The following is a 27,232-nucleotide window of genomic DNA, read 5'->3' on the forward strand; positions in this document are numbered from 1 at the left end:
TCGTGTTTCACCTGGATGCCACAGTTGCAGTAGCCTATAGCTGTTGTGAAGAGTATTTACGCATCTGTGTTGGATGTTTCATCATGTTAAACTGTAGTAGAGCAACTTGCCAACTTTACTCATAAGTGCCCTTGTAGTAGCCTAGTGTCTGACATATTCTAACTCGTAATGATACAACTTGTGTGTGACTGACTCACTCTTTCGTTCTATCTCTCTCTCTCTCTCTCTCTCAAGAGAGAGAGCTTGCAAAGCAGAAGATTTGAAATGTGCCTGATTTGCGGTGAAAATTAATGAACGTGCCGTGTCATTGTCAATCGGTCAGGATGTCCGGAGAGGTTTATTTTTTCCGGTCTTTGTCATAAAAAAATCGGTCAAAACCGGCAATTATCGGACTAACGCGACCTCTGATATATATATATATATATATATAGCACTGAGATGGCATGCGTTGATGTTCTGCTTTATTTAGAAGCAGTGTGAGACAGAGATTAAAGAGAAAAGGATGACATGACTAAGGTCATGAGTCGAATCCACAGCCATGACACCAGGACCATGACTGTCAATGTGATATAATGTTTACTAAGAACAGCCCCGCATGAGCTGTGTGTGTGCATGCGCGTGTGTGTGTGTGTGTGTGTGTGTGTGTGTGTGTGTGTGTGTGTGTGTGCATGCGCGCGTGTGTGTGTGTGTGTCCCTACCTGAGGTGACTTCCACCTCCACAGGGAGGATAATAAACTGGTCTGGGTCCGATGCGTTGGTTTTAATCCTGATGAAGGCAGTGTGGTTGTCTGCCTCTCGTGACGAGAAGCTCGCCCTCATCACCCCTTTAGTCTCGAACGGGGGGATCTCCTGAGAAAGAAACAAGGTTTGTAGGGTGTCTTCAGAAAGTCAATTTTAAAGACCTCCCAGCATCTCCTTGTTTCAGAGACGTGCCATCCAATCTATGAGCTGCATTTGTCCGTTTTGAGAAAGCGGTGATTAAATCAGTACTTGCACTGATTAAACTCAACCATTTTCAAGTGCTTAACTCTTTGCTGAACTTGGAGCACGTGACACATTCAAATCCAGATAGGGGTACGGGTAGAATTCCTTCCCCTCCCAAAAGTTAAGTCTCTTATTTTATAAGGCACGTTATGTAGAGCTCATCAAGACTGTACTCTTTAATTCAATAAACAAAAATATGTTTAGTTACGTTATTTATCCAATTTGTATGCACCAGTTTCACTTCAGTGTTCATTGCTGTTATTTACAGTAAATCTAAGGGAAACACCGATTATGTAATGACAATTCAGCTTGTAAAAGGGAAGGATTCCAGAATCATAGAGGCATTACATTCAGAACAAGCCATCACGGTATTGCAGCACCTGGAATGGGCGTAGTATAATGCTGATTTTCCAGATCTGTTGGTTCACCACGAACACTGAGCTATATTAGTACACACTAAGTGTACGTGTAGCGAAGGAGGGACGATAATAAATCACATATTTTATGGTTAAAAATTCCTGTCTATCCTTGTACGCACCCACAAGTTTAGGGTGCCGCCCTGTTGCCCTGTGGGCAGCTCCAGGTGCAGGTCACCTCCACTGGAGTACATTTCCACCACCTGTGAGAGCAGGAGGCAAACCATTACATTAGACAAAAGCATATCAACTTGTCATAAAGGAAACATTGAATCATGCTAGAGTGACACCTGACTCCTGTCAATATTCTAGCATCATCAGGTACATTTGTATTGTTTTGAACATCATGTTATTGAAGGAGGAGACTGTGAATCAGGTATCCAGAGGTGGCGAGTAACGGGTGTTCCTTTAAGATACTTTTTCACAGACATCCTGGAGTTATTTCAGAAATTTGATTTGTGACGGATTTTTTTGCAGTTATTTCAGTCAAACAAAAGGACATTTGTGTGACGGAGACTCATCCCTGAAAGGAGCCTTTCATGACTTGGGTCAAAAAGGAAACTAGAGGAAGATTTAAGATGATTATGTTAAAATTTGCCTTGGCTGTCAATGTGGTTTCCATAAAATGTAATGCAAACAAAATGAAAGAGAGACATGATTATGGATCTTTACACAACAATCAGAAGATACAAGAGGCCATAACACAACTGGCAGTATACATATTCCCGTTCATATTTTCAAAGAACAGCGCAAAAAGTACCAGGTGTGTGGTTAAGCTTACCTGTAGCGGTTCGCTGTGTGGGTTGTGAATGTTGATAAGAGGAGAGAAGCTGCTATTGACAGGCACCCGGGCCCCAATGAAGGGCCGTAATCTGTATGGGTTGGGTATGCCCACTCCGAACACCTGGAGAGAAATATGGACAAATGCAATGTTCCGTTTTTCCAATTCCGAGGTTCCACACTTGTTAGAGACAACCTTTTTTCTCCACTGCATAAGAAGAATTTGGTTGGTGTTCAGTTATAGGGTATGATCATACAACAAGAGCGTGCATAATAGCCAGGGCTCTCCATTCATCCATTCATCTATTTTGTTGACTCTTTTTTTTGCATCATTTTCAAAACACCAACCTGATATGTAAACACTCCATGATGTGAGGTATTAATAAATAAAGTATTCTCTACGTTGCCGACTACTCGTGCCAGGAAAACGACGTCAAACGACGTGTTCCCCCCCGGATGAATTATCTGTAGAGAAAGGAAAGAGAAAAAAGAAAAGGGAAATCTGAATATTTTTCATCTAGTTGGAATGCAAGCTCCAGTCACTCGTTTTGGTTAGGTTACTCGACAGGTACAGATTGATATCTACGGCATAAGTTATCAAGGGAGAATATTTTGCTTCTGCTCCCAAATATAGGCAGATCTTCATTACATTTGGAAGACACTTACTACAGGCCAATAGTTTTATTAACATCATGAACATAGAAATTGACATGAATTACTAAAGTCTGTAATAATTGTGTTTTGGGGCATTTGGAGATCAGGCACAATGCAAACAGACTTCAAACTATTCCATGTCACAGACCCCCAAATCGATTTTCATTCTTCCATGAACCCCCATTTCAAATGATTCTGTCATAGGGACACTGATATGATGATTTGGTTTAAATTAAAGCATGAGCAATTGATTCATAGTGGGGACAATGAATCATGTTAGAAAAGTCAGATTTCTGTATCGTTCTAATTTGAAGTGAATTAAATTATAATGGAATTATAACTACTAATTTGACTGTGGACGCCCAAGAACCCACAGTGAAAACCATTGGCTAGACTATGGAAGTTGGACAATGCGATTCATGCTACATACATACTCTGAAGTCATTCGCTACTGTACACCTGCAGAGTAAAACTAGTGATGTCACTGACAGTAGGACTTTAGACTGCTTTAGGTTTATATACTTCATCATACGTCCCTTTCGACAAGTGTCGCTCGAAGGTATATGGGTCACTTGTATGTGTCAAGAGAAGGCCTTGACCCAGAAAAACACATACATTATTAAAGAATTCAAACTCTAATGACACTGAAAGGTATTCTCAGTGACTGTATATCACAATGACAATATTGAGCTTTTATATATTTATATTTGAGATATTCGTATGTTTTCTTTCATTTTCATGTCTTTTCTATCGTTTGACTCAGAATCCCATGAAAAACTAATGAAAACAGCCACTGAGGCTTCACCTGTTAATTAAACATTCACAACACACATTCATTCATACATTTTTAAGCTATTTTGGGGGCTTTTTTAAACCTTCACTTGACAGGTAGTGGAGAGAGACAGGAAACACAGAGAGAGAGAGAGCAGGGGAGTGTCAAGCTGCAAATGGTACGGACAGCCAGGAATCGAACCAGGGACTTACTATCAGGCATTAGAGCCCATGTGGTATGCGCCCTAAACACTCAGCTATCGGGTCGCCCATTCAGAGGACACTTTTGGGCAAATTGTATATTATATTATATATATTAAAAGCATTGAGGGTAATAAATCAAGACTAGGGAGGGGCGGTGTAGTCGGCATCTTCTCTGCCTCTTTCCAGTGCAATTACACTTGGGTTTGTCGCTAAGAAAAGTCTCAGTGTTTTCTGTCACTGGGCAATGAGTTTTGTCATATGTTGGTTGTGGTGTGTGTTGTGGTTCCTGCTTGAAAATGGTAAACTAGCACTTAGGGCTGAAATGGAGAGGTCGGCCCCTTGATCACAGTTTGCAGAAGAGAGACAAATGTATAGTCTCCGCCAGGCCTCTGTCTGCCCGTGTGTCAGTGTGTGTGTGTCTGTCTGTCTGTCTGTCTGTCCGTCCGTGAGCAGCTAATCTCCAGCACCATTGAACCGATCGGTAAGAAACTGTGCATGCATACTCCTTGGAGGTTGCCCCAAACCTCTCAATTCGGCCTGTTATAGCGCCACCAGGAGGCCGATGTTTGCTAAACAATATTTTTTTCAATGATTCGCGACGCAACTCCTTGCAACCATTATCCCCAATGGCAGTTGCAAGGAGTTGCATGGGTGTAGACCTCCTTGCAACAAAACGGTTTTGTTGCAAGGAGTTACGACTAGTTGCATTGGTGTGGACTGGCCTTAAGGCATGATTCAATTCACCCTGTGATAAAACTGCTAACATAATTTGCAAATCAAAACAAATTTGCAAATCAAAACAACTCTGATAAGAACATCGGGGGAAAACATGCCACAAGACAAAATTCACAGAATTCACAATGACTTTTAATGTACACATGGCAGGGGGTAAAGGTAAAGTGCGAGAGGAGAAAAAACAAAACAAAGAAAAATCACTTACCCTGTTTTGAAAGAATGACGCATGGAAATGCGCAGTTGTGGCTGATATCGATATTAAGCTTATTTCCTCTTGGCTTGGGTTGTGCAAGTAAACTTTTTCCATTTTTGGCATGCCAACAGGCCTGAAATATAAGGGACAAATACAGAAAATACACACACAAACACGTGTCAATAGTGTCACTAACATGGTGAGTCAAAGCATTACTGTATCCAGAGACCAAAATGTCAGGTTTCAAAACAAACCAGCTTGATATTATCAGTGAAGTCTAGAACAAATCTGAACCAGTTCTTCTCACTGGTTTGGAAAAAGTTTCATGAATTTGACAGCCTCAGGAGTCAGGACCCAACATGTTAAACAACAAATTCCTTTTAAGAGTTGTCGGTTGAGAATAACACTTAGGCGGTTAATGATGCTGAGACAGGATTCATGAGAATAAGAAACACTACCGGCTAAAAAAAGTTTGATATAGGCCTACAGGAAACAACACATTGCATTCACTGCAAAGTGAGTTGAAAGATAAAATGTTTCTTTGTGTTTCCTTATTGTTGGTCTCTGTGAGAATGAGCGCAGACAGTGTTCGCTTTATCGTAATTTTTGGTCATGTTCCTCAGTTTAGTTTCATGCTGAATGCTATGGGTTTTTTATATACCTCTTCTTAGGATTTAACTTATTTTGTATATAATTATACAACTTGATGCGAGTTAAAGCTTCCTTTTTGTCCACTCTTTGTCTTCTGCCTGGGCCTTATCTAGAGCACTGTGGTGAAAACAACTAACAGATAAATATAAATACATTCGGCAGGCGCTGCAAACATTTGCGCTTGTTGGGTCAAGTGGCCTTATTAGAATAAAGTGAATAAATCACTCATTCACTCATAATTATACTATTACCTGCCGGGAGTCTAGCCTAGCTCTAGTTAAGATGCAGTATGGCAAACGAGGCACTCTTCGACTGACGGTCCAATAAACATCTATAAAACTGACCACTTAGCAGCAGCATCCCTTGATAGATCCATTTATATTATACATTTTAATTTCTGAGGATGTAAAAGTGCAATGAGCTTCAAATGGTAAATCAGCTAGCATAATGTGCTACTTCCATTACAGGTAAAATGACTACAGTATAACCTAAATCATCTGAGTTAGAGATATTCTTTTCAACGTTTCATTTATTGCAGTGGTTAACAGCAGGTCTTTACATTTGTCAGACTGCTCTGCGTACCAGGTGGTCAGTGATGGCATCATGAACAGGTGGTCAGTCAAAGAAACAGATTAAGAATCCACTGTCACACTTTCCTGTGTTTGTCATTCCAGGCATTCCAGTCATGTTGCACAGGCCGATTTCACAGGTTTAGCAGCATAGCATTACGTCGGAATAACGAACGTACGTAACGAAAAACGATTTGCTGGGAGTGGCTGAACATTAAGGTTTGTACTCACTCTTCATGGAAGTCGAGCATAGGTGGCTCGAAGCGTATGGGCCTGGTATTCCCTCTGTGCAGAGGCAGGCTGGAGGGACAGAACATGAGACAGGTTAGGAGGACAGACGAGAGAGCGGTGCACTGCCCTGTGTCCATGTTAGTGCCACAGTGAGTGGTTGCACTGTCAAAACAGACATACCTCGGAAGTTAAAGGGGTTGTGTGTGTATGTGTGTGTGTGTGTGTCTCTCACACACAGCAACAGGAAACCTGTCAAACCTGCTCAGTATGACGACACGGCAGTGCATATTATTTCTCTCCTTTTACAGATAATTCACTTCTATAGCTCAACTAGCATGAGTTGCATTAAAAAGAGAGTGCCTTGCCTTGTGAGCTTTAACAAAAACAATGGAGGCAATGCAATAGTTATTGTTGCTTGGCCCTCACTATTAAGACGCCTGCACAACACCAATGACCACTCCTCAATCAGTCTGCAAGTTAGCCTGGAGGTTCACATTTTGCATGCGTGCCGCAAAAAGCCCTACAGCGTAAATAGATTTGAGAATGCAAGCAGTTTGAAAGCTCCAGATTTCTGCAAACAGTGCATCAGAGCTGTAGGGTAAGGTTTGCAATGTTAAGTATATACTGTATACTGCGTGTGCGTGTGCGTGTGCGTGTGTGCGTGTGTGTGTGTGTGTGTGTGTGCGCACATGCACGTGCACACACACACACACACACAATATATACACAAAGCTCCGCCTGAGGCAAAATGTTACCATACGTCATGTTAACATTTTTAGTGAAATGTCAATTTCTGATTGGCCCACGACAGCACGGTGACACAAGACACAAAAAGAAAAAATGTATGATGGCAGCAGCTGATTGGTGTAAGAAGTGCTAGCAGAAAGCAGGAAGGTGTGAAATGGCCCACTATCTGTCGAGGGCTCCATCAGCACTGCAAGGCGACCGACAAGCTGACCACAAGCCACTTCCTGTTCTAGATGAGCGAGAGAGAAATACCCTATTATAATTATATTTTAACTCAGTCCTTATGGGGCCCAATGGTAAACACAACGACTTCAACTACCAAATATATATTGCCGTTTTGGTTTACAAAAAAGAAACGTATAGATGCTGATACTGTAGATGATTAATATATACCAACAGAACATTAAGCAAGGGGGAGCAGGTCATTATTGAGAAATAAACCCAGACCCCGACACGTAGTGGAGGGGTCTTCTTTACCCTGAAGGTTACTTTGTCTATTTCTCGCTTCAATGTTTTCAAAAACATAATTGAGAGCAATGTCCAGCTGTAAATGACACAGTGTGTTCGTTTACATAGCTGCCACGTTGGATGCTCGCACCAAATCAAGCAATGCAGATTGATATGAGCCAGGTGCTCTGAGTCTTTGATTAGACAGCGGTCTCTTATTGAGTTAAGCGGTCATTATTCAAAAATAACAGACCACTGAATTCAGTGATTGACCAATCAGAATCAAGCATTCAACCATGCCACGTGATAAGTATTAAGTTAAATCAATAATGACCAAATCGGGGTTTAGATACAATTCACACCACGCTCCTCCTGAGGCAATAGGCAAATGCAGAAATACTGTATAGACACGTCTGAGGGCTGTTCAGAAGGGGATCTGTACAATATTAGCCCATTCAACAGCAGCAGCAGCAGCGATACAGTATCCTTATCACAAGAACTAATAAACACATACTGGTCCAGCCGGTGGACATTGACCTCCTATTATCAAGCTAGCTTTTCAAACACATAACTTAGGCTACAGTGTACTCCCTTAAAAATACACACAAGCACGCTCACTGAGATCTAGTGGCATATTACCAAGTAAAACTACAGCTACCGTATGCAAACTGAATTCAAAGCTTTGCCAATGAAAACAGGTGACATCTCAAGAGAAGCCTGAGGGAAGCTACAGCCAGCCTGTTATGTGTGCTTATGAGACCTGATAATAATCAGCTTTATTTGTGTCGCACCGTTCACACAAAACATGAAGCTCAATATGCATTACATTAAAGAGATAAAAACAGGAAACAGGAAACGTAGAACAGGAAGGGGAAGAACTTAAACAGAAAACAGCTAAAAATGCTTACGTAAAACACGTAATTAATCAATGGAAAATAAAATGAAAACATGCCTCATAAATTGTGAGACATGCTGCTATATAAAGGCTAGGTAAGGTAAGGCAGACGTATTTGCATAGCACAGTTCAACAACAGGGCAATTAAATGTCCTTTACATAAAACATTAAGCAAAAGAAACACTGTAGGGTAGGCTAGGTTAAAAAATATTATGTTCCAACCCTGCAAATCTAGCAAGCCTGCAGTAGATAATCCAAGGCTCATGAATGAACATGAAACAACAGGGAGCCTGTGATGTTGGTCGAAAATATTTTTTGCAGCAGTTCAAAGTATTTGAGATTATTTCAGCATCTAACTGATTTATTAATGACCGTACCGTGGCAATATTGCTGTTGTGGTCACATTGTTGATACAGGACTTAAAACTCAAATCAGAGTCTAAAATAACACGTAGGTTTATTATTACTTGTGGTTTGATCAAGGGAGTCAGGTTGCCAAGTGTTTTGAAGAGCTCATCCCTTTTTTCTTTGGGTCTAACTAGGTCTAAGGTCTAATCCTCTTTTAACGTTAAGAAAGTTATTATTCATCCATTATATATTGATTGCAGACAGACAGGTGTCAGGAATGCTTAAGGCATCTGCATCGTTTGGTTCAACAGCCAATAGAACAGTACAATTGTGTATCATTAGCTTAGATATTGAAGCTTAATATTATGATAACACCAAGCAGAACTATATTCTATACTATATAGTGTGAACAGCAAAAGCCCAGGGCCCCTTATTTTCTCCAAAACGAATGAAAACTTTAAATGGGTCTACATTCCGAACTAAATACAGGAGGATACAGGATAGAGCAATGGTTCCCAAACCTTTTAGCTCAAAACCCCAAAAGAGAAATTAGACATTTGCCTGGGACCCAAACAAGTGAAAATAGCAGAGCTATAAGCTTTTGGAATAGTTTTTAGTCGAGGAAAAGTTAAAATATTTTTAAATAATATATTTCTGTTTCTAAATGTAAGAAACGGGGGAATTTTTTTTTTTTTACTCGCGACACATCGGTCGGCTACCCAAACATGGGTCCCGACCTAGAGGATAAACAAGTGAAATTTTAAATGATGAAAAAATTGAATTTGTAAAGAAAATCAAATTGAAGCTGATAAACTATTTTTGTGGGGTTCTCTCTCCTGATTGGATAAAATAGGTATCCCGACCGGAAATTCTCTTTTTTGTTATAGCTTTAACTTTTTGGTCAAACACAAGCGTTGATGAGGTGCTGACCACAGCAGGTAATAATGAGATTAATTGAGAAGGAGGAGGACGCACAACTCTTAGTCACGATAAAAAGTTAAAGCCATAGCTTTAACTCTTTTTCCTCTCTTTTTTACTTTTTTTTACAAAAAAAGATCAATTACACGCGCTTAAATTTAATCTAAAGTTCCCTCTATTGCTGTATTTGCAGGCTTTCTCATCCTAAACATTGAGACTCCATGCTGTGTTTTAGCTGGGAACAGTGGCTAAATCATCTGTTTCACTGGGACAGGGGAGGGGCATTTTCTCTTTCAACCCATGCCCAAGGTGATGTCATTCCTGAGGCATGCTGTGTCGGGTACGTGTGGAGGGATGCATCCCATTGCAAAAAGGATCCTGGTGCAGGGCAGAGTGGAGTACGCCCACGCATGCACAGTCACACACACACCCGCAGGACATACAACTCACCCAGCCAGATTCACACGTGGGTCTCTATGGGTGTGTTCACAACAAGGCCGAGCAGCGCAAGCCTCTGATCTGGAGGACTGTGATTGGACGAATTCCAGAGCAGGAGAGCTGGACTCGCTTTTAGGGAATGTAAAGCACCAAGAGGGGGGTGCAAACAATTGCGTAGAACGTGTGCGCATGTGCACGTTGTCATGTCAATAATCTTGAAACGTGCATACGAGTAAAAACACATCACATGCCTACAATACCTTCAAACTTGGTGGTTTCAAAATTCTGCCAGGGTTTGTTTTAGATGCCCACAAGAAAATGTCCTTTGTTATTGTTTGTTTTAAATCTACCATCTACCAAGTCCAGACATTCTCCCTATAACCCTAGGGTGTATTAGTAACTACTAGACTAAATGGTCTACCGGTACAGAATTGAGAAAAATCTCTCATGAAAGTTTGACAAATCTAGTGCCCTTTCCGCCCCAGGGCAATCGATTCGGCGAGCCAACCTGTAGGAAAGCTGGGTTGGAAACGAGGACAAGGTGTGCTACCGCAAAACGATGACATGCTCCACTGCCACACCTACTAAATGCCAAGCCACTACAGCTATGGAGGACTCGCCACACCTCCACTGAAGATTTCAGAGGGGTGGTTTATCATTTGTTTTATAGAAGTGTCATTTGGGGGGGAAAAAATTATCTGCACATCCTTGCATTGAATCTCAACTTGCAAAAGCATGCATACACTATTATTTTCTAGTTACTGTAGCTTGAACATATGTTTCAGGAGGGAAGCAATTGCTGCTGAAATGGTGCCATTATAAAACCCTTCAAAGTCATCCATTGTCTTCTCAGTCTGGTAACAAATGGGACCACATTTGGTCATGGGAATACACAGTGTGTGTGTGTGTGTGTGTGTGTGTGTGTGTGTGTGTGTGTGTGTGTGTGTGTGTGTGTGTGTGTGTGTGTGTGTGTGTGTGTGTGTGTGTGTGTGATGAGAATCCATATCTGCATCACACTGAGGAAGGCTTTTTAGGCCAGAGTAAAACACGTAATCATATTTGTAAAGATCATAAAAACATTTGTTTCCACCAGCTTAAGAGATGCAAAAGAGAGGCGTTTGTCACATGGGACATTATGAGTACCAGAACATTTAGACCATCCCAGAAATACTTTTCAAAGTCAACTCAACAGATTACCGTGTACCTGACAAGCGACAACTTGCCTGACATTGCATTGTTCCGTCCTGGACTACTGATGCGATGCAAATTCCACATACGTGTCCTCCAACAACAAAATCTCCCTCTAGACAATAAAGTCTAATCTAATCTATCTCGGATCAGTTTAAAACAAAACAAAAAGGATTATTTATGAAAACTGTATGACCCCTGTCAGAGACAAAGATGCAAAAGTAAACATAATCAAGTCTTACCTTTTTTGATGATATGAATTTATGTCAGACTCCGTCTGTAAAAGAAAGTAAGAATAGTTTGATTAGGAAATAACAGGAAATACACAAGTGACAATTTAACTATAACCTGTGCAGTTAAAAACATGATTAAAGTGCTTAACTTGAGGAATTATTCATAGGTTAAGAGATGCGATTCATAATGCTCTTAATTACATATTAAATATTTTGGAACATAGTGGTGGTAGCGCCCTCAAGTAGAGCTTAGAGCTGGACCCCTGGCACAGGGGCACTGCTCAGTGGCTGCCCACTGTGCCAAAAAGTTAGGTGGGGTTAGGCAGAGGACACATTTCTCCACAGGGATCAATAAAGTATAACTCATCTTAAAAAGTCAGAGGGCATAAAGCAAGTCAGAGTGCATCGTTCACAATCCAGGTCAAGTCCAGAGTCAAATAGAAATCAAGCCAGTCAGAAAGTCTAACTTCTGGCTCCTTCCCCTTGAATGCACAGGTTACATCTCCCCACTTGTTAGTTGTTAGAAGGATTAAGAGCTTGTCATAGGATAGTTTAGTGAGAAAGCATCAATGAATAATGAAAAACACTGGTGCTGCTGAACGATGCCTTCAGCAGGGCACGTGAGGTCAACTCACACTCACGTTAGAGACTCTCTGGCTCAAACAAGAACTGGCAAGTGAGAAGGTTAGGTTTCAGCACCACTAGCTACAGTATTGTGTTGCCAGCCACCGCTGCTCTGTCATTTGTGCAGTTAATATGACTTCTAGCTGAAATCAGGCGTATCCGGTGACAGCTTGGCTATATGGAATCATAAGATTAATAAGATTGAGTTTCAACACCTCAAGGTACAGAATTTTGTGTCCTGCTGTTTGTCATTTGAGCAAAGGAATGGACGGAAATTAGCCAAATCGGTGGTTATTGGTTTCTGCATGCCTTTAGCATGTCTTAAATAAATAAATAAAAACATTCCATAGGGTTGGACCACACATGGACAAATGACATTATCAACTTGCGACAGGCGTTGTCCCCCTTGAGTAAGAAATTAAATACAATATTTAAGGTGTTTTTAATTGTACATTTGTGTAATAGAGGGCAATTCTAATATATTAAGGCATATTTGGCTTATTAGCCAGGGATAAATAAATAAATACGTTTTGGCCTTTCCCATTTCTCTCTAGGAGGGATGAAGAGCAGAGTATCAGACAGCATATATTTTTTATCATATCAGGGGGTGCCGAGTATGGTTGATAGCAGCTATAGAACTTGACTAGCACTAGAGTTACAAAGCGCCGCGATCAGCGTGCCCCTTCAACATCTGAAAGCTTGGCATGCAACAGACCCTGCCGCTGACAAATGGCTACTGATAACAGTCTTGCAGAGGAAGTGAAAGCTAAATGCACAGATGATACCGATCTGAACTTCACTCCCACTGACATGGACCTAGCCTACACAGGTCCTGATAGTTTATCATACACCCACCCATGGTTTATCAGCCAGACTAACCAGGAGGCAGGATATGGGACTCTCATCTTACCTGCAAGAGGCCTTCATCTCCAAAGTGAAACACCTCTAAGATTGTGTCTGTCTGAATAAAAGCTGTGGAGAGAGAATTGTCAGCAGTCAATTTTTGTGGAATTAGTTAGTATACAGTATACATGGATAAGTGCATAAACAGTATACATATATACATTATATATATATATTAGAGCCCGACTGATGGCAAAATGTTGAGTCAGATGCTGATCCCGATTTTGGAGAGTCCTAGACCACCAATTACCGTTTTGGCCGATATTCTGTCAAAAGTTGCAACATTTTCTAATCAATTTGAAAAATTTAGATTTGATTAAAGTTTTTAATTTAAAAAGAGAACATTTAACTATCATTTTATTTAAACCCTTAAGCCCTTTATCACGAAAAAAAGAATAGCCAATATACGCGTAGATCTGCTATTTTTGTAAACGTTTGAACATTTTCACCAAGAAAATATAGGGACGGAACGGTTGAAAGTGGTTAAAAATTGGGACACATCGTCTGCTTAACTACTGCCGATACCGATGTTGTAAAAAAAAAGTCAAATAATGACCGATATATCAGTCAGGCTCGAACGTATAAACACACAGACACACACTCAAAATGACCATCCTAACATTAGTGGCCCTAAGCATATTATAACACTGCTTAAACATGCATGACAACGTTGCTCTAATTGCTTTCAAGGAATAGTGGAAGCAAGCTCATGCTGTTTCTTTCAAAGAGGAAGTGTGGTTCTTCACAACAGTATTGTAACCATCTGTCCGTTACATTTTCATACCCAGTTTGTCTCACTGTAACACGGACTGGAGCCTAGCCTTGTTGCCCTTAAAAATCACACACCCTTCTCTATAACGAAACGGTTTTGTTTTTATAGTGCAGTATTACCTGTAAGACAAGTTGGCTTAAAGTCATCTAAGGTATGTGAATATATATAAGCTAGTGATGTTGACTTAACTCTATTCTCCAGGTAACATTGCATTTTATTCTTGTTAACTTTAAAGCAACTAGTAAAGTCATCTAAGCTAGGTGTACAATGATGTCGACTTAAGAATTATTCTCCAGGTAACATTGAATTTTATTCTCATGAGACATCCAACCAGGCTTAGTTAGCTGCTACAAAGTGTGTGTGTGACAACAGCATACATGTTTTTGCTTGTTTCTGAACGTAATTTCAGTTTCAATTCACATAACATTCACAAAGAGCTTGGATTTGTGTGGCAGTTTGAAAATATGCCATGTGGAACTTTATTAACTTCATTAAAAATAATAATAATAATCATATCAATAATCTAGCCTTGGATCAAGACTATGTACTTTATTGATTTTGACATTTTCATATCATAGACATGCAAAGGCTATCAATAATCATAAAAACTATACATATAGGTATGTTGTACTTCAATGCCTACAAACACAAGCAAATAAAGCATTTGTTTCTGTTGTCTCCATAGAGCTGATCAGTCACCTTCCTTGAGAATCAAAACATGTCTGTCTCCATGGCTATGCTTTATTTGTGGTGATGGGTGGTGCTGCTTGCCAAAAATAACTACAAAGTAACAATCTTGTACTAATGTATCCATTTGTAACTCTGAGCGGGTACATGTGAAACTAAATTGGAACTATTTACAGTGTAACTGAGTTAAATGTCTTAACTTTTCGGGTCGCAGAGAATAAATTAAGGTGGTTGTGTAGGAACTAGACTTCTACTTCTGCTATTTTCAAAAGATTTGTATACATTTTGAAAACGTGTGAAATGGGACAGTCTACATAATGACTACTTTTACTTTTGGCACTTAAGTATATTTTGATAAGCAATACTTCTGTACCTTTACTCAAGTACATTTTGAATTCTGGACTTTTACTTGTAACAAGAGTATTTCTACACTGCAGTATTGATACTTTTACTTAAGTAAAAAAATATATAGAACTTCTTTCCACCACTGGTGGTTGTGATGTAGTATGTGGGAACTAACTTGCACTAAAACTTCTCGCTAGCTCTGAGGCTAACTTCGTGTCGCTACTAGATAAGGGAGGGCGTCCTGGTTTAGAAAAAAAAACTTTGGACAGTTTGAAACATTTCGCCGTAAAAACTCGAGCCACAACAACAACGACCCAAAAGCCGTTTAAAAGAAGACACAAACAAACAAGACGAAAAAACAACAACTAACAGACTAAAAACCACTTGTTAGGAGGCTAACTTCCTATAGCTGCCTGTGTTTAAAAGGCTCCATGACTAGACACCAGTGTTGCCAGGTTTAGCGAGACAAACAAGCAACCAGGTCTATGAAAACAAGCCCAAAAGAAGCGAGCCCTTCGCCCCTTTAATCATAATACATTGGCTAATTGAAAATAGCAGATCTACAAGCTGAGCTTATAGATCTGCTATTTAAAAGAAAATGTGGAATATTTTTGACAACACAAATCTATCCCACTCCCGTCCCGTGGCATAAAATATTTTCATATGGGGGTCCGCAGAGCGCAGACAAATAAATATGAATCTGGGGGTCCTTGAACATGTTTGAGAAACACTGGTTTAAAGAACATTAGAAACAAGCCCAAAAAAAACGCAACCCGCAACTAAACCAATAATTACAACTACAAGCAAACTTTACAGAAAAACAAGCACAAAGTCGCTTACAATAAGCGGACATGGCAACCCTACTAGACACGCTGGCTGGCAGTTTGGCTACTGCTCCTTCCCTCTGGAGTTTTTACACTTTCTCTTTACAGTCAAAAATTAGAACCACAGACAAACGAAACAAAGCAAAACGACAGCAACAACGCACCTTTCTTGTTCGCCTGCGCCACGTGGAAGAGAGCGACGAATAAAATCCGTGCGAGGACGAAAAGACATGTTTTTCTCGACGTTAAAAACTCTGGTCTGTGCGCCATATTCTCCCCTGGCTGGCTTCTTCTTTCTGACTGACAAACTGAACTGCTGTGTTTAGGACTGCCTCCGTGTGTGTGTGTGTGTGTGTGTGAGCGCTCAGCAGCAGAAGCGTGTTTCCTCAAACATGACAAGACGAGTTGTCTCTCGTTGTGTGTGGGGGGAGAGGGGGGGGGCAGTGGTGGGAAAAGTACTCTTTTTTTACATAAGTAAAAGTATCAATACTTTTACAAGTAAAAGTCTGGTATTAAAACATTTACTTGAGTAAAAGTACAAAAGTATTTTTTTTATTATAGCCTTCAAGTTTTCAAATGTAAAAGGTACAATTCTTTTGAAAATAGCAGATCTACAAGCTCACAACCATCCGCATGTGAGCTTATTTTCATTTGTTTTTCGTTGTGAGCTTAATTTCAAATGTCCAAAATGTATATAGGGCTGAAGTGTTTAATGTTTTGTAATAATAATACAAATCTACAAAGTAATACGTTTTCAAATAATTGTTGTGGAGTAAAAAAAAAAGTATAATATTTGCCTTTGAGATGAAGTGGAGTAGAAGTAAAAGTGCTCAAAATTGGGAAATACTCCAGTGAAGTTAAAAAAAATACCTCAAAATTGTTATTCTTAAATATAGTACTTGAGTAGATGTACTTAGTTACTTTACACCACTGGTGGGGGTCAATGGGGGACGGACAACAGTTGTGACATAGTAGGCTCACGTGGACGCGCTGTCCCAGCAGAGCAGGGGGCCATGGCCAATGTTTCAGAAGAACACTTATTTTAATGTCATGTCAACCTTGACTGGTCTGGTCTGGTGTGTGTGTGTGTGTGTGTGTGTGTGTGTGTGTGTGTGTGGGGGGGGGGGGGGGGGGGTAGGAAATAGAGCCAAAAATTAGAGTAAATGGGCTACGAGTCAATAATGAGAGTATTTCAGTTAGATATAATAGAGTAGCTGAATAGTGACAGCAAATAATGGGTAGAGTCGTTATCATTAATTAAAGTAAATATGAGTCAATAATGAGGTGGCCACAATGTTACTTTCAGAACACATTTTTTTATGTAATTTCAACCTCGACTGGTCTGGTGGGGTAGAACATAGAGCCAATAATGAGAGTAAATGGGATACGAGTCAATAATGAGACGAGCATTACATTTTAATATAATAGAGTAGCTGAATAATGACAGCAAATAATGGTAGAGTCATTGTCATTAATGAGAGTAATAGTCAATAATGAGATGACGGTGTAAATAACTATAGAGTCTATATGATAAAGTAAATAATAGGAGTAGCCTAAGTATGATAAATAACAGTGAATATGATAAATAATGAGAGTAAGTATGATAGATTAAATTATAAGATTAAATATGTAAAAAATGACAGTAAATATGATGAGTACATTTTGATAATGCTAGATTGGTTCTCAGAGATCCCTGGTTTCCGGGGTCCCTGATATCACCTGTATTCACCAGTTAATTTAACTCACAGTGTACATAATGCAGTTAACACATTGATAAATGAACCCTAGAATACCAGCAGTAGGGCTCCACTGTATACTAGATTACAGTATTCCTCTCTTGACTTTAGAATTAACACTCAAACTTTGACCCATACCAATCCAGAATGGACTTTCTCATGCTCCAAACTTGTAACTGTTCTTTCTCTGTCGTGAACTTGCATGTTTTTAAACACAGTTGCCATTGTATTCCCCAATGGAGACTTCACTGTATAGAATGAATTAGCCTACTGTGTACTGTCTGTATTCAGAATATATTATTGCCTGAGATCAAACATTTATCACCTTTTTTTTTTTTACTGTACTGGAGTATTTCCAATTTTCAGTACTTTTACTTCTACTCCACTACATCTCAGAGGCAAATATTATATATTACTACCATACAATTATTTTAACATTTTAGTTAGGCTACTAGTTACTTTGTAGATTTTGATTATAATTACAAAGCGTACATTATCCACTTAAGCCCTATACATTTCATCCATTTGAAAATAGCCTATCTATAAGTTCACAATGCGAGCTTTTAGATCTGCTATTTTCAAAAGATGTTATACATTTGAAAACTTGTGAAATGGGACATACTGAAAAATGTAAGTACATGTTGATACCAATACTTTTGTACTTTTACTCAAGTACATTTTGAATTCCGGACTTTTACTTGTAACTTCAGTATTTCTACATTGCAGTATTGATACTTTTACCTAAGTAAAATGTGAGTACTTTTTACACCACTGGTGCTGAGTCAACTTGGCAAAAGCCTGGCTGTCGTGAGCCAGACAGTACTGTGACAGTACACTTTGTTTAGTCACCTCTCCAACCCCAACCAAGTTTGGCAAGATGTTTTACAGGTAGCCTATCAGCCTACTAAACAAACCTTGTACGCAGGCTGGCTCCACACGAGTGTGGATTGAGTGTCTAATAACGCATGTCTCTGGTTGAACACAAGAGGGCAGCAGAACAAAACGGGAATGTACAGTTGTTTTGATATTAACAGTTTGCAAAAAAAAGCACAGAAAGTACAGTTAAAACAAATACAATGCTAAAAGGATTGAACCCAAGAAAGCACTATGGCTTGGCTTGGCAGTAATGGTAGCAGAACAATGAAAGTACCTACATCCCTGTATTTCTCCCTGTTGCCCACATTTCCTAAACAAAGGAAAGATGTTGTCCTCATAAAATGTAAAGAGAAAGTTAAGTGACACTTTTTTATTAAGGTAGGCCTATTCCTCAATCCTATTAATTAGTTGCTTATTAGCGTGCATATTTGTAGCATATTGGCTGTTATTAGTCATTATAAAGCACAAAGTAATGCCCTAATCTGCATGACCATATTCTACAACTACCAGGCCATTAACTAAGAGTTTTCCCTCAATAACCTAAACTAAATGCTTATTGATAGTAAAATTGATAGTATTGAAAGTACAATAATTATATAATCTTGATAGCCTACTGTATGTTTTCCTCAATATGGGGCTTATAAAGTGTTAGTACCTGATACTAGTTATTCTCCCTTAATAACACTTAATAAATAGGGTTCTTATGTGAGAAAATACAAAAGTGTTACCGAAAGTTCCAGTGGGAATGCAGACAGACATTTGATTGGTCTTGAGTTTCAAATTGTGCCACTTACAGGAGATGTACAGTAAGTAGTACTTGGAATTGAGGTCCCCATGACAATAGATCCCCAACGAGGTCAGACAATCAACTATGGACTCTTTAAGGATCCCACATTTCCTCTATTCAGACTATATCCACACTAATATGTTTTAGGTTTAAAATGCACAACCTCTGCTACTTGCAGTGGCACATTATTTCTTTAAAGAGGAGTTTATTTTGTTCACTTGCAGAAACAGAACAAAGTCTAGACCGATTGAGAAATCTTTCCTTCCCCTAGTTACATTTTATCCATATATGGTAATAAGAGCATACTATGATGATCATGATTAGAACCATGCAGAGTACAGGAGGACCCTATAAATCTGTCAAGTCTTGAACAGAAGGTCATGGCAGGTTCAACTGTTGCTAATTTAAACTCTCACTTGCCCTGTGTATGATCATCATATCTGGGCGGAGACTTGAGGCTTTATTGTCACATACAGGGAAGAAGTGTCAAGATGGAGACAAAGGAGTTCAAGCAGTTTGTCTACTTTCCATTATGCTTGCACCTAACATCCACACACTATGCTCCAGCATTAGTGGCAGTGAGATGCTTTCACTGACAGATCTTTAAATCACTGGTTCCAAAAGTGGGGTCCAGGGACCCCCAGAGGTCATTGAGGGGGTTCCAGGGGCTCTCCAGCAAAATGAGGAGTTGCTGGCACAAAATCTTTTCAAATGGGGGTTCATGGCCAAATACATATCAATTTGGGGTTCCTTGACATGAAAATGTTTGAGAACCACTGCTTTAAATTAGGCCCCTGTTCAACCCATGACAGTTAGAAACATCCTTTCCAACTTTTCACCAGCCTTTTGCCCCATCTCTGTGCTGGTGATGGTAAACATTGCCAGTGACTTGACTTGTTATCAATATTCCAAAGGGGAAGAACATGATGGTTCTAATGAATTTAATTGTTAGGGGTGGTAGATGTGCTGTGACACCGGTTTGTTAGCACGTCAGCAGCACTGGGAATTGATTAGACTGGTGATGATAGAAGCACGGCCTACTGAGACTATCTTAAGGCGAGCCCTGTGTGCTGTTTCTGCATTGCTGTCACAGTGTTTGTCAGTCAGGTGACTCGGTTTTTCAACAGAGCTGAGTGTTTGCTGGAGGTTTCAATAAGGTTTTGCATTTTCTATCTTTGAGCCTTGTGTGTATGCTTTACTTTATTTAAAGCATTATTATTAAAAGCAGGTATTAAATAAGGAATTAAATAATATGATTCTGAAACCCTATGTGAGTCACATACCTTGGTAAAAAGCATTTATGAATAATTGTATTTGGCTTTATTCAACTCAACTACTTTGAGAGACTGAACTTACCCAACAAACCCCACCCATCTGGTACAGCTGGTGCCATTTAAAGTACACACTGACAATTGTTTGCAAATATTATTTTACCCACTTATATAATTGATCATTTCATTGCAGACAAAGGGGTGAAAACTATGTCACAGAGGATTAGTAATTGAGTAGGCTGAGGTGAGATGATTACAACTGGGGCCCACTGTGTTCCTCTGTCTTCCCACACATAATAGAATTAGTGGACAACATGCACCACCAGTGCACCTGCTGGGAGCCTCAGGTGTCAGCAGGGTGAATTCAAAGGAGGTGGCCAATTATGAGGGCGCCTGGGCTCAACCACAACATAACATAACCAAATGAGTGCTACGCTTAGGGAAACAAGCCAAACAAGAGGTTGCTTTCACTAGGAAAGGCTCATAGTGAGGTTGGAGACCGGTTTTTAAAGAACATGGCTTGAAAAAACTGACAGTGCTTTATTGTTGTTGTTGCTACAATTCTCAAACTGTATGCATGAGATTTTTTTATCGGTTCCATATCCCTGGTGAAAGTAGTAAAAGACTGGTGCTTTAAATTATGGTGTAATGAAGCTGCCATAAGAAAAGACATGCAATGTCCAAGACAGTGGTTGCTTTATATAATAGAAGAACACTGCACTGTTACATTAGAGTAAAAAAGGCCACACACCAAATACTATAGCTCCCATTTCATGCATATGTACAGAGTATTCCTGCCTGATGCCCAGAAGCCTATCTCTCTTAGCAAGGGGGGATTCCCAGTGTGATTTCCCATGCAGCAGACCAGCATTTAAATCTAAATGAAATATAGCTACCACTGTTTTATAACTGAGATGTTATTGTCCTTTACGTTTATGTTTCAGGCAAGTCTGTACTTCTTGCTTGTTCAGAAAACAAACGCATTACAGGATTACTGACAAACAACTACGTACATAGGCCATACAACAAGTTGTTTTGCCATTAACAATTCATTTAGATTAAACTTCTTTAAGTATGTTATGATCATCATGGCTGCACATCTCCCCCAACCAGAAGATTAGTTCCAATCTCATTTGTAGTGACTAATCTCTCCTGACAGACCTAAGGAATCAGAAGTTAGAGTAATTTCTTCATATTTCAGCGTGTTATTCATTCGTTCTTCGTTTAGAGATTCCCTTCAGGCCTATACACAATAATGATGTTACTTTAACTTAACTTCACTTGACACAGGCCATAATTACATGCTGAGATTGTACAGTATGGGTGCTAGCTATAGGAGACTTTTAGCAGACAACGTCTTTGCATAATAATGGCACCGATTGACAGGTATGCATTGTATTGTGTGTCATACTTGATAACTAACAATCTAACTAAGGTTATATAACTAGGCATACTGACCTGGCACGAGTCATGCACAACACGTATCTGAAAATGCCATGCAGCCAACCTTTTGACCCAGAAGGAGGGTGTTCTTTACTTTTATTCACATCATCTCCAAGGAGCTAAACGAGACATTCAAGGGGAAGGATGACACCCAAAATGTGGCAATCCTATCAGGTCTTCACTGCCTTGCCATCTCAGGTCACCGGAAAGGCATGACAGATGTCTATTAGAGATGTGTGTGCCGGTTTTATGATGTGGAGGAAGAAAATGTTGTTGAACTTAAAGGACCACTTCACCCATTTTCAACCTATCTTCGTATAATTGGTCCTCACGCCCTAATGCTCATTATAAGACACTCACTCTGTGTCTCAGAGGAGGGCTGAGACACCTGCCTACCAGTGACATCATCAATTGGGATTCCAAGCTAATAGAAACAACATCCTTTCTGTAACTGGATAGTTAGCATGCAATAGAAGCCATTGTTCTTGCATTAATAAAAACATATTGATTTTAAGTTAGAAAGATTGTTTGAAATGACCATACCTGCCTACCGATGATGTCACTGGTAGTTTCTGAACTGTCAACCTGACAAGCACAATGCTTGCAGTTAGCTGAGGCAGACAGCCAGCAGTGGCATTAGCAGAGCTTAGGGATACACCAGAACTTGATCTAAGATTATCCTCTTCTCCTGAGCCACAGCCTGCAGGTTGCCAGGAGGATTTCCCTCATATTTTCTGCCATTGGTGGTTGGTGGTGGCTGTTATTTTTATCATCCATTCCAGCCAGCCACCAAAAAGCTTTGGTGAGAGTGGTGAGGGTGCATGGTGTCAAGGCCCTACCTCTGTAGTCAGTTTGTACTTATGTCCACTGGCCTAAGTGGCCTTTAGTAGTACATTAGGTCGTGAACCATACACAAATGCATTTCTATTTAAAAGTGGCACCATGCAGTAGACTTCCTTTGGGAAATCAGTTCTAGTAAAATCATGACTTCAATCAACACAAAAAAAAAAATTGCTTTCCCAGAGAAATGTATCTAGCAAGTATAGATCAAATCTAGATCTGGGTTTAAACTTGTCCTATAGCCTAGAGACTCCTTCCCCAAACAACATGTGCCATGATGTCAGTCCTTTCCACTGCAACATGCTCTTTCTGCTCCAAAAGTACAAGTTCCAGTTACACTCTTGGAGCTAAATGAACACCTAGTATGTTTGCTGTGATAGACTCCAGTGGTGGAAAGTAACTAAGTACATTTAGTCAAGTACTGTACTTAAGTACAAGTTTGAGCTATTTTTGCTTTACTGGAGTTTTTCCAAATTTCTATACTTTTACTTCTACTCCACTACATCTCAGAGGCAAATATTGCACTTTTACTCCACTACAATTATTTGACAACTTTATTTACTAGTTACTTTGTAGATTTTGATTATTACAAAACACACATTAACCACTTCAGCCCAAAATATATTTCGGCCATTTGAAAATAGCAGATCTACAATCTCACAATGCCTCGCAATGCGATGCATTGTGAGCTTGTAGATCTGCTATTTTCAAAAGATTTGTATACATTTACGTTTGAAAACTTGCGAAATGGGACATTCTGCATAATGAGTACTTTCTACTTTTGGTACTTTAAGTACATTTTGATACGTATAACTTGTGTGTGCACTTTTACTCAAGCAAATTCTGAATTTATATATATTATATGTTATATTATATATTAATATTTGTACATTGCAGTATTGATACTTTTACTTGAGTAAAAAAAAATTGAGTACTTTTTCCACCACTGGTGATAGGCTCTCGGCCAGGCCTCCCTCCCCCCACCCTTTGTACCTTCTGGTGACAGATCAGGCATGCGTCAAGAGCGGAGCTGTCCAGCCAACGGTGGTGCTGAAGTGCAACTTAAACGATACCAATAACAGTTAAAATGACACATTTTTGGATATCGATAAGGATGTGATTTCTCCGTCTCTCTTTAAGTGAACTTACTTTGATATACGCACGGGGATCGAGGTTGGAACTGACTAATATGTTGAGATGAATTCACCTTTCAACGTGACAATTCGATAGGGAGGGTCACGGCTACTGTTGCATCAGACCAGCATGGCCTCGTCAACAACGTTAAGGTAGGCTGAATCACATTTTAAACAGTGTATGAATGAATGAATGAATGTTTATTAGAAAGACAAAATAAAATACAAAAATAATACTATTAATACTATTATAATAATATTGCATTAAAAACATCAAAATCTAAAGCAAAACACAAAATAATAATGCACAATAATAATAATAATAATAATAATAATAATAATCACAATTCCAATAAAATAACAGTAATTGTTCGAAAAGGGATAGGAATGAAGCCTATGCTTATCTGGCCCTACCCCTATTTTTACCATTTAAAATGTTTACTTAAATCAGGTCTCTATCAAGATTCGTTTTTCCTTTTCTTTTAAACTAAACATGTCATATGAGTATGACATGTGGTAGGCTATGTGTTAAATCGGACTGCAAGAATCATACACTTAAAGCTTGGAGATCAACAGGTGTCACAGACTTGGAGATCTAAATTTAGCCTGCATAATCTGAGCGAAAAGGATTTGAGTTAAAGCTGTGCAAGCTAATTATAGGACTAAAATTGTTTGAACAATACTGCTCCAGTTCAGATAAAGGTTGTGAGTTGAATATTTAAAAGCACGTCCAAGGAAATGCACAGAAAACTGTGTATGGATATACATTTATTTCTCATTAATGTCATATAAAACATGATTATACAAAGAAAGACAGATGAACAATCATAAATATAAAATAGGCTACATGCTGCATTTGACTTTGCGACCACACCCTTCCTCCTAGCTGTCCCACTGATATGGACAATTTGATATTCATAAGTTTTAGTTATATGTATAAATCTTTCCTTAGCCCACATAAATATTTGAAATGCTTTTCCTCTCATCACAGCACTAGAAGGCTATCTATTTTGTTGCTTGTAATATTGACAATGTAATGTAAGAAATGAAACCTATACCTTTTATATGGTTGGATATGTTCATTCTGAACCACAATTGCGCCTCAATATATGGTGGTTCTACATATATGTAGATGGTTCTACAATAATCCCTTTGATTCACAAGGATAGTTTTAATATCACAGTCAGTGTTGACTGGTGGTTAGGTGTCCCAAGCATCTTTAGACCACCTGAACACATGGTGTCCTACTAGCTGATTGGCCTTTTAGACATTGGTAGTTGAAAGCTTTAAGACACTCTCTCCACTAAAATAAATCGTGTTTTTTAGTTTTGTGTGGTTAATGGTGGTGTTTTTCAAAGCTTAACCATGACAACCCTGGTGGTTTCTTCCACTCAGTATATCTCTTTTACAACCAAAATCTGGTTTCAGATGAGCATTCATTCACTGAAAACCGGTTTGACACAGGGCACACAGAGAGTGTGCATGGTGTGATGTGAGAATAAACACCTGGTGCACCTATTACTCAGCCTCTGATTAGAGCAGACCAACGTGGGACAGCTGTGTTGGAGAGAGTTTTGGTTAAAAATCCATTCAGAAGGGGAATAATATCAGAATGTTATGACCTGTTAATGTCATTTTCTCCGGAATCCTCTGAGTATAGGCTTAATTCCTGGAGAGCAGATTTACAGGAGGACCTAACAGTGGAGCAATGGAGTACAGCTTGTAAACTGGCTCAATCCCAGACTGGGAATACACGCCTAAAACTTCTTCAATACAATTGGCTTATGAGAGTGTACATCACACCTGTGAAGCTTAATAAGTTTAATAACAATATTCCGGACTTATGCACCAGATGCGGTGAAGATAGAGGCACATTGTTCCACTGTTTATGGTCATGCCCAAGATTGATGGACTTTTGGAGGGAGATTGGGCAGGAAATACAAAGGATACTTTTAATTAACATTGTACAATAACCTAAGTTCTTTCTGCTAGGCCTCTATCCAGTTGGACAAAGAATAAAGCGCATTTATTACATTTACATTACATTACAGTCATTTAGCGTCTGCTAAATGACTGTAATGTAATGTAAATGTAATAAAGCGCAGTGAGAGAATATTCATAGATATTTGTCTTTTACAAGCTAAAAGAGTAATTGCATTGACCTGGAAGAGGCCGGATAGACCAAGCATTGCACAGTGGTTCAGGGAACTGTCTTTATGCCTACCTCTAGGAAAAAAATCACATACATACTTAAGGACAAACAAGAGATGTTTCAGGAGGTGTGGGGTCGTTTTATACAGTATATGGAAAACAATAATCTGCCGCATTTAATGGAAGAATCTGGAGAGGAGTAGTGCTGATGCCAATGTGTGTTTTTCTTTTGTTTTTGTTTTTTCATTGATTGTCTTGTATGATTTAATGTAATTGTCCATTTTAGTTTTGTGTTGCGTTTGTAATATAATGTTGAAATATTTTGTGAAAAGAAAGGAAAAATAAATAAACATATTGTTGAAAAAAATAATCTACAAAGTAACTAGTAACTAAAGTTTTCAAATAAATAGTGGAGTAAAAGTACAATATTTGGATCCGAGATGTAGTGGAGTAGAAGTAAAAGTATTGGAAATTGGAAATACTCAAGTAAAGTACAAATACCTCAAAATTGTAGTTAAGTACAGTACTTAACTAAATGTAGTTACTTTACTTTCCACCACTGCCTCTGAGTCAAACAAGTTTTAACTAAAGTTTAGCATGGTCCTAACCGAGGGTTGGGGCTTTGATTCCTTTTGAAGCTATTTAGACAACAAGTGTTTGCATACTTGATACTTAATCGTTACATTATGAGGATTCAAATGATCGCGTGATATTGCACAGTTCAGTAGCTGTTTCAATGTGAACTAGGGTACCGGTAGCTTCCCTGGCTTCATCCTCTTTTTCAGCTGTCAAAATAGATGAGACATCATGCTGAGAGATGCACTTTTCCTTCTATAAACAAACAGAACAAAAAACTATTTGTTATCTGTTTTTATAGTGGTACACAATAGGGCAGTGGTTCTCAAAGTTGGCTTTAGGGAGCATTAGGGCTCCTTGAGCAAAATGAGGAACAGTTTCTTTAACCCTATTTTATACTTAAGGCTATTCGAAAATAGCCACTCTACAAGCTCACAACCTGTCGTGATGTGACGCATTGTTGAGCTTATAGATCTGCTCATTTTGAAAGATTCTTGAGAAATTGTGAAACATTTTGAACAACACAAATCCACTGCAACAAGGGACAGATGAAAAGTAAGAAAAAGGGGTGAAATTCCAAGCAGCTTCCTTGATATGTCGTACACATACAGTATGTTAAAACAAGCCATAGGCTAAGAGGTCTATGTGTTTCCATCGTTACATTTTACATTTGGTATTTTGTAGGTTAATTTGTCTCCTCACAATACATTCTTCTAAAGGCTGGATGCGACAATGACCATATTCACACCACACGTGGTCACACCAGAGTGGGTCATAGAATTGTTGGTTGAGCCCATGATGCCTGATGAAGATCTATGTTGATCGAAACGTTAAATCGGCAGTAAAGAACGTGGAGCATATAT

The 27,232-nt window shown here is 39.2% G+C and overlaps 1 protein-coding gene across 2 annotated transcripts in view; it reads right to left on the reverse strand.

The window, feature by feature from the left end:
* Positions 1–15,879, reverse strand: part of LOC308080436 (transmembrane protein 131-like) — a 44,257-nt gene extending 28,378 nt beyond the window's left edge. For both annotated transcript variants that reach the window (XM_080422319.1, XM_080422318.1), the window contains exons 1-9: positions 15,721–15,879; positions 12,936–12,997; positions 11,411–11,445; positions 6,189–6,257; positions 4,750–4,870; positions 2,529–2,645; positions 2,182–2,304; positions 1,523–1,603; positions 699–849 (exon numbers count right to left, since the gene is read on the reverse strand). In XM_080422319.1, the coding sequence (XP_080278445.1) occupies positions 699–849; positions 1,523–1,603; positions 2,182–2,304; positions 2,529–2,645; positions 4,750–4,870; positions 6,189–6,257; positions 11,411–11,445; positions 12,936–12,997; positions 15,721–15,826 (865 nt within the window). In that variant the 5' untranslated portion in view covers positions 15,827–15,879. The remainder of the gene's footprint in view (positions 1–698; positions 850–1,522; positions 1,604–2,181; positions 2,305–2,528; positions 2,646–4,749; positions 4,871–6,188; positions 6,258–11,410; positions 11,446–12,935; positions 12,998–15,720) is intronic.
* Positions 15,880–27,232: the final 11,353 nt, after the last annotated feature.

This window comes from Gymnoscopelus braueri, assembly GCF_963280865.1.
Source record: "Gymnoscopelus braueri genome assembly, chromosome: 24".
Taxonomy (NCBI): domain Eukaryota; kingdom Metazoa; phylum Chordata; class Actinopteri; order Myctophiformes; family Myctophidae; genus Gymnoscopelus; species Gymnoscopelus braueri.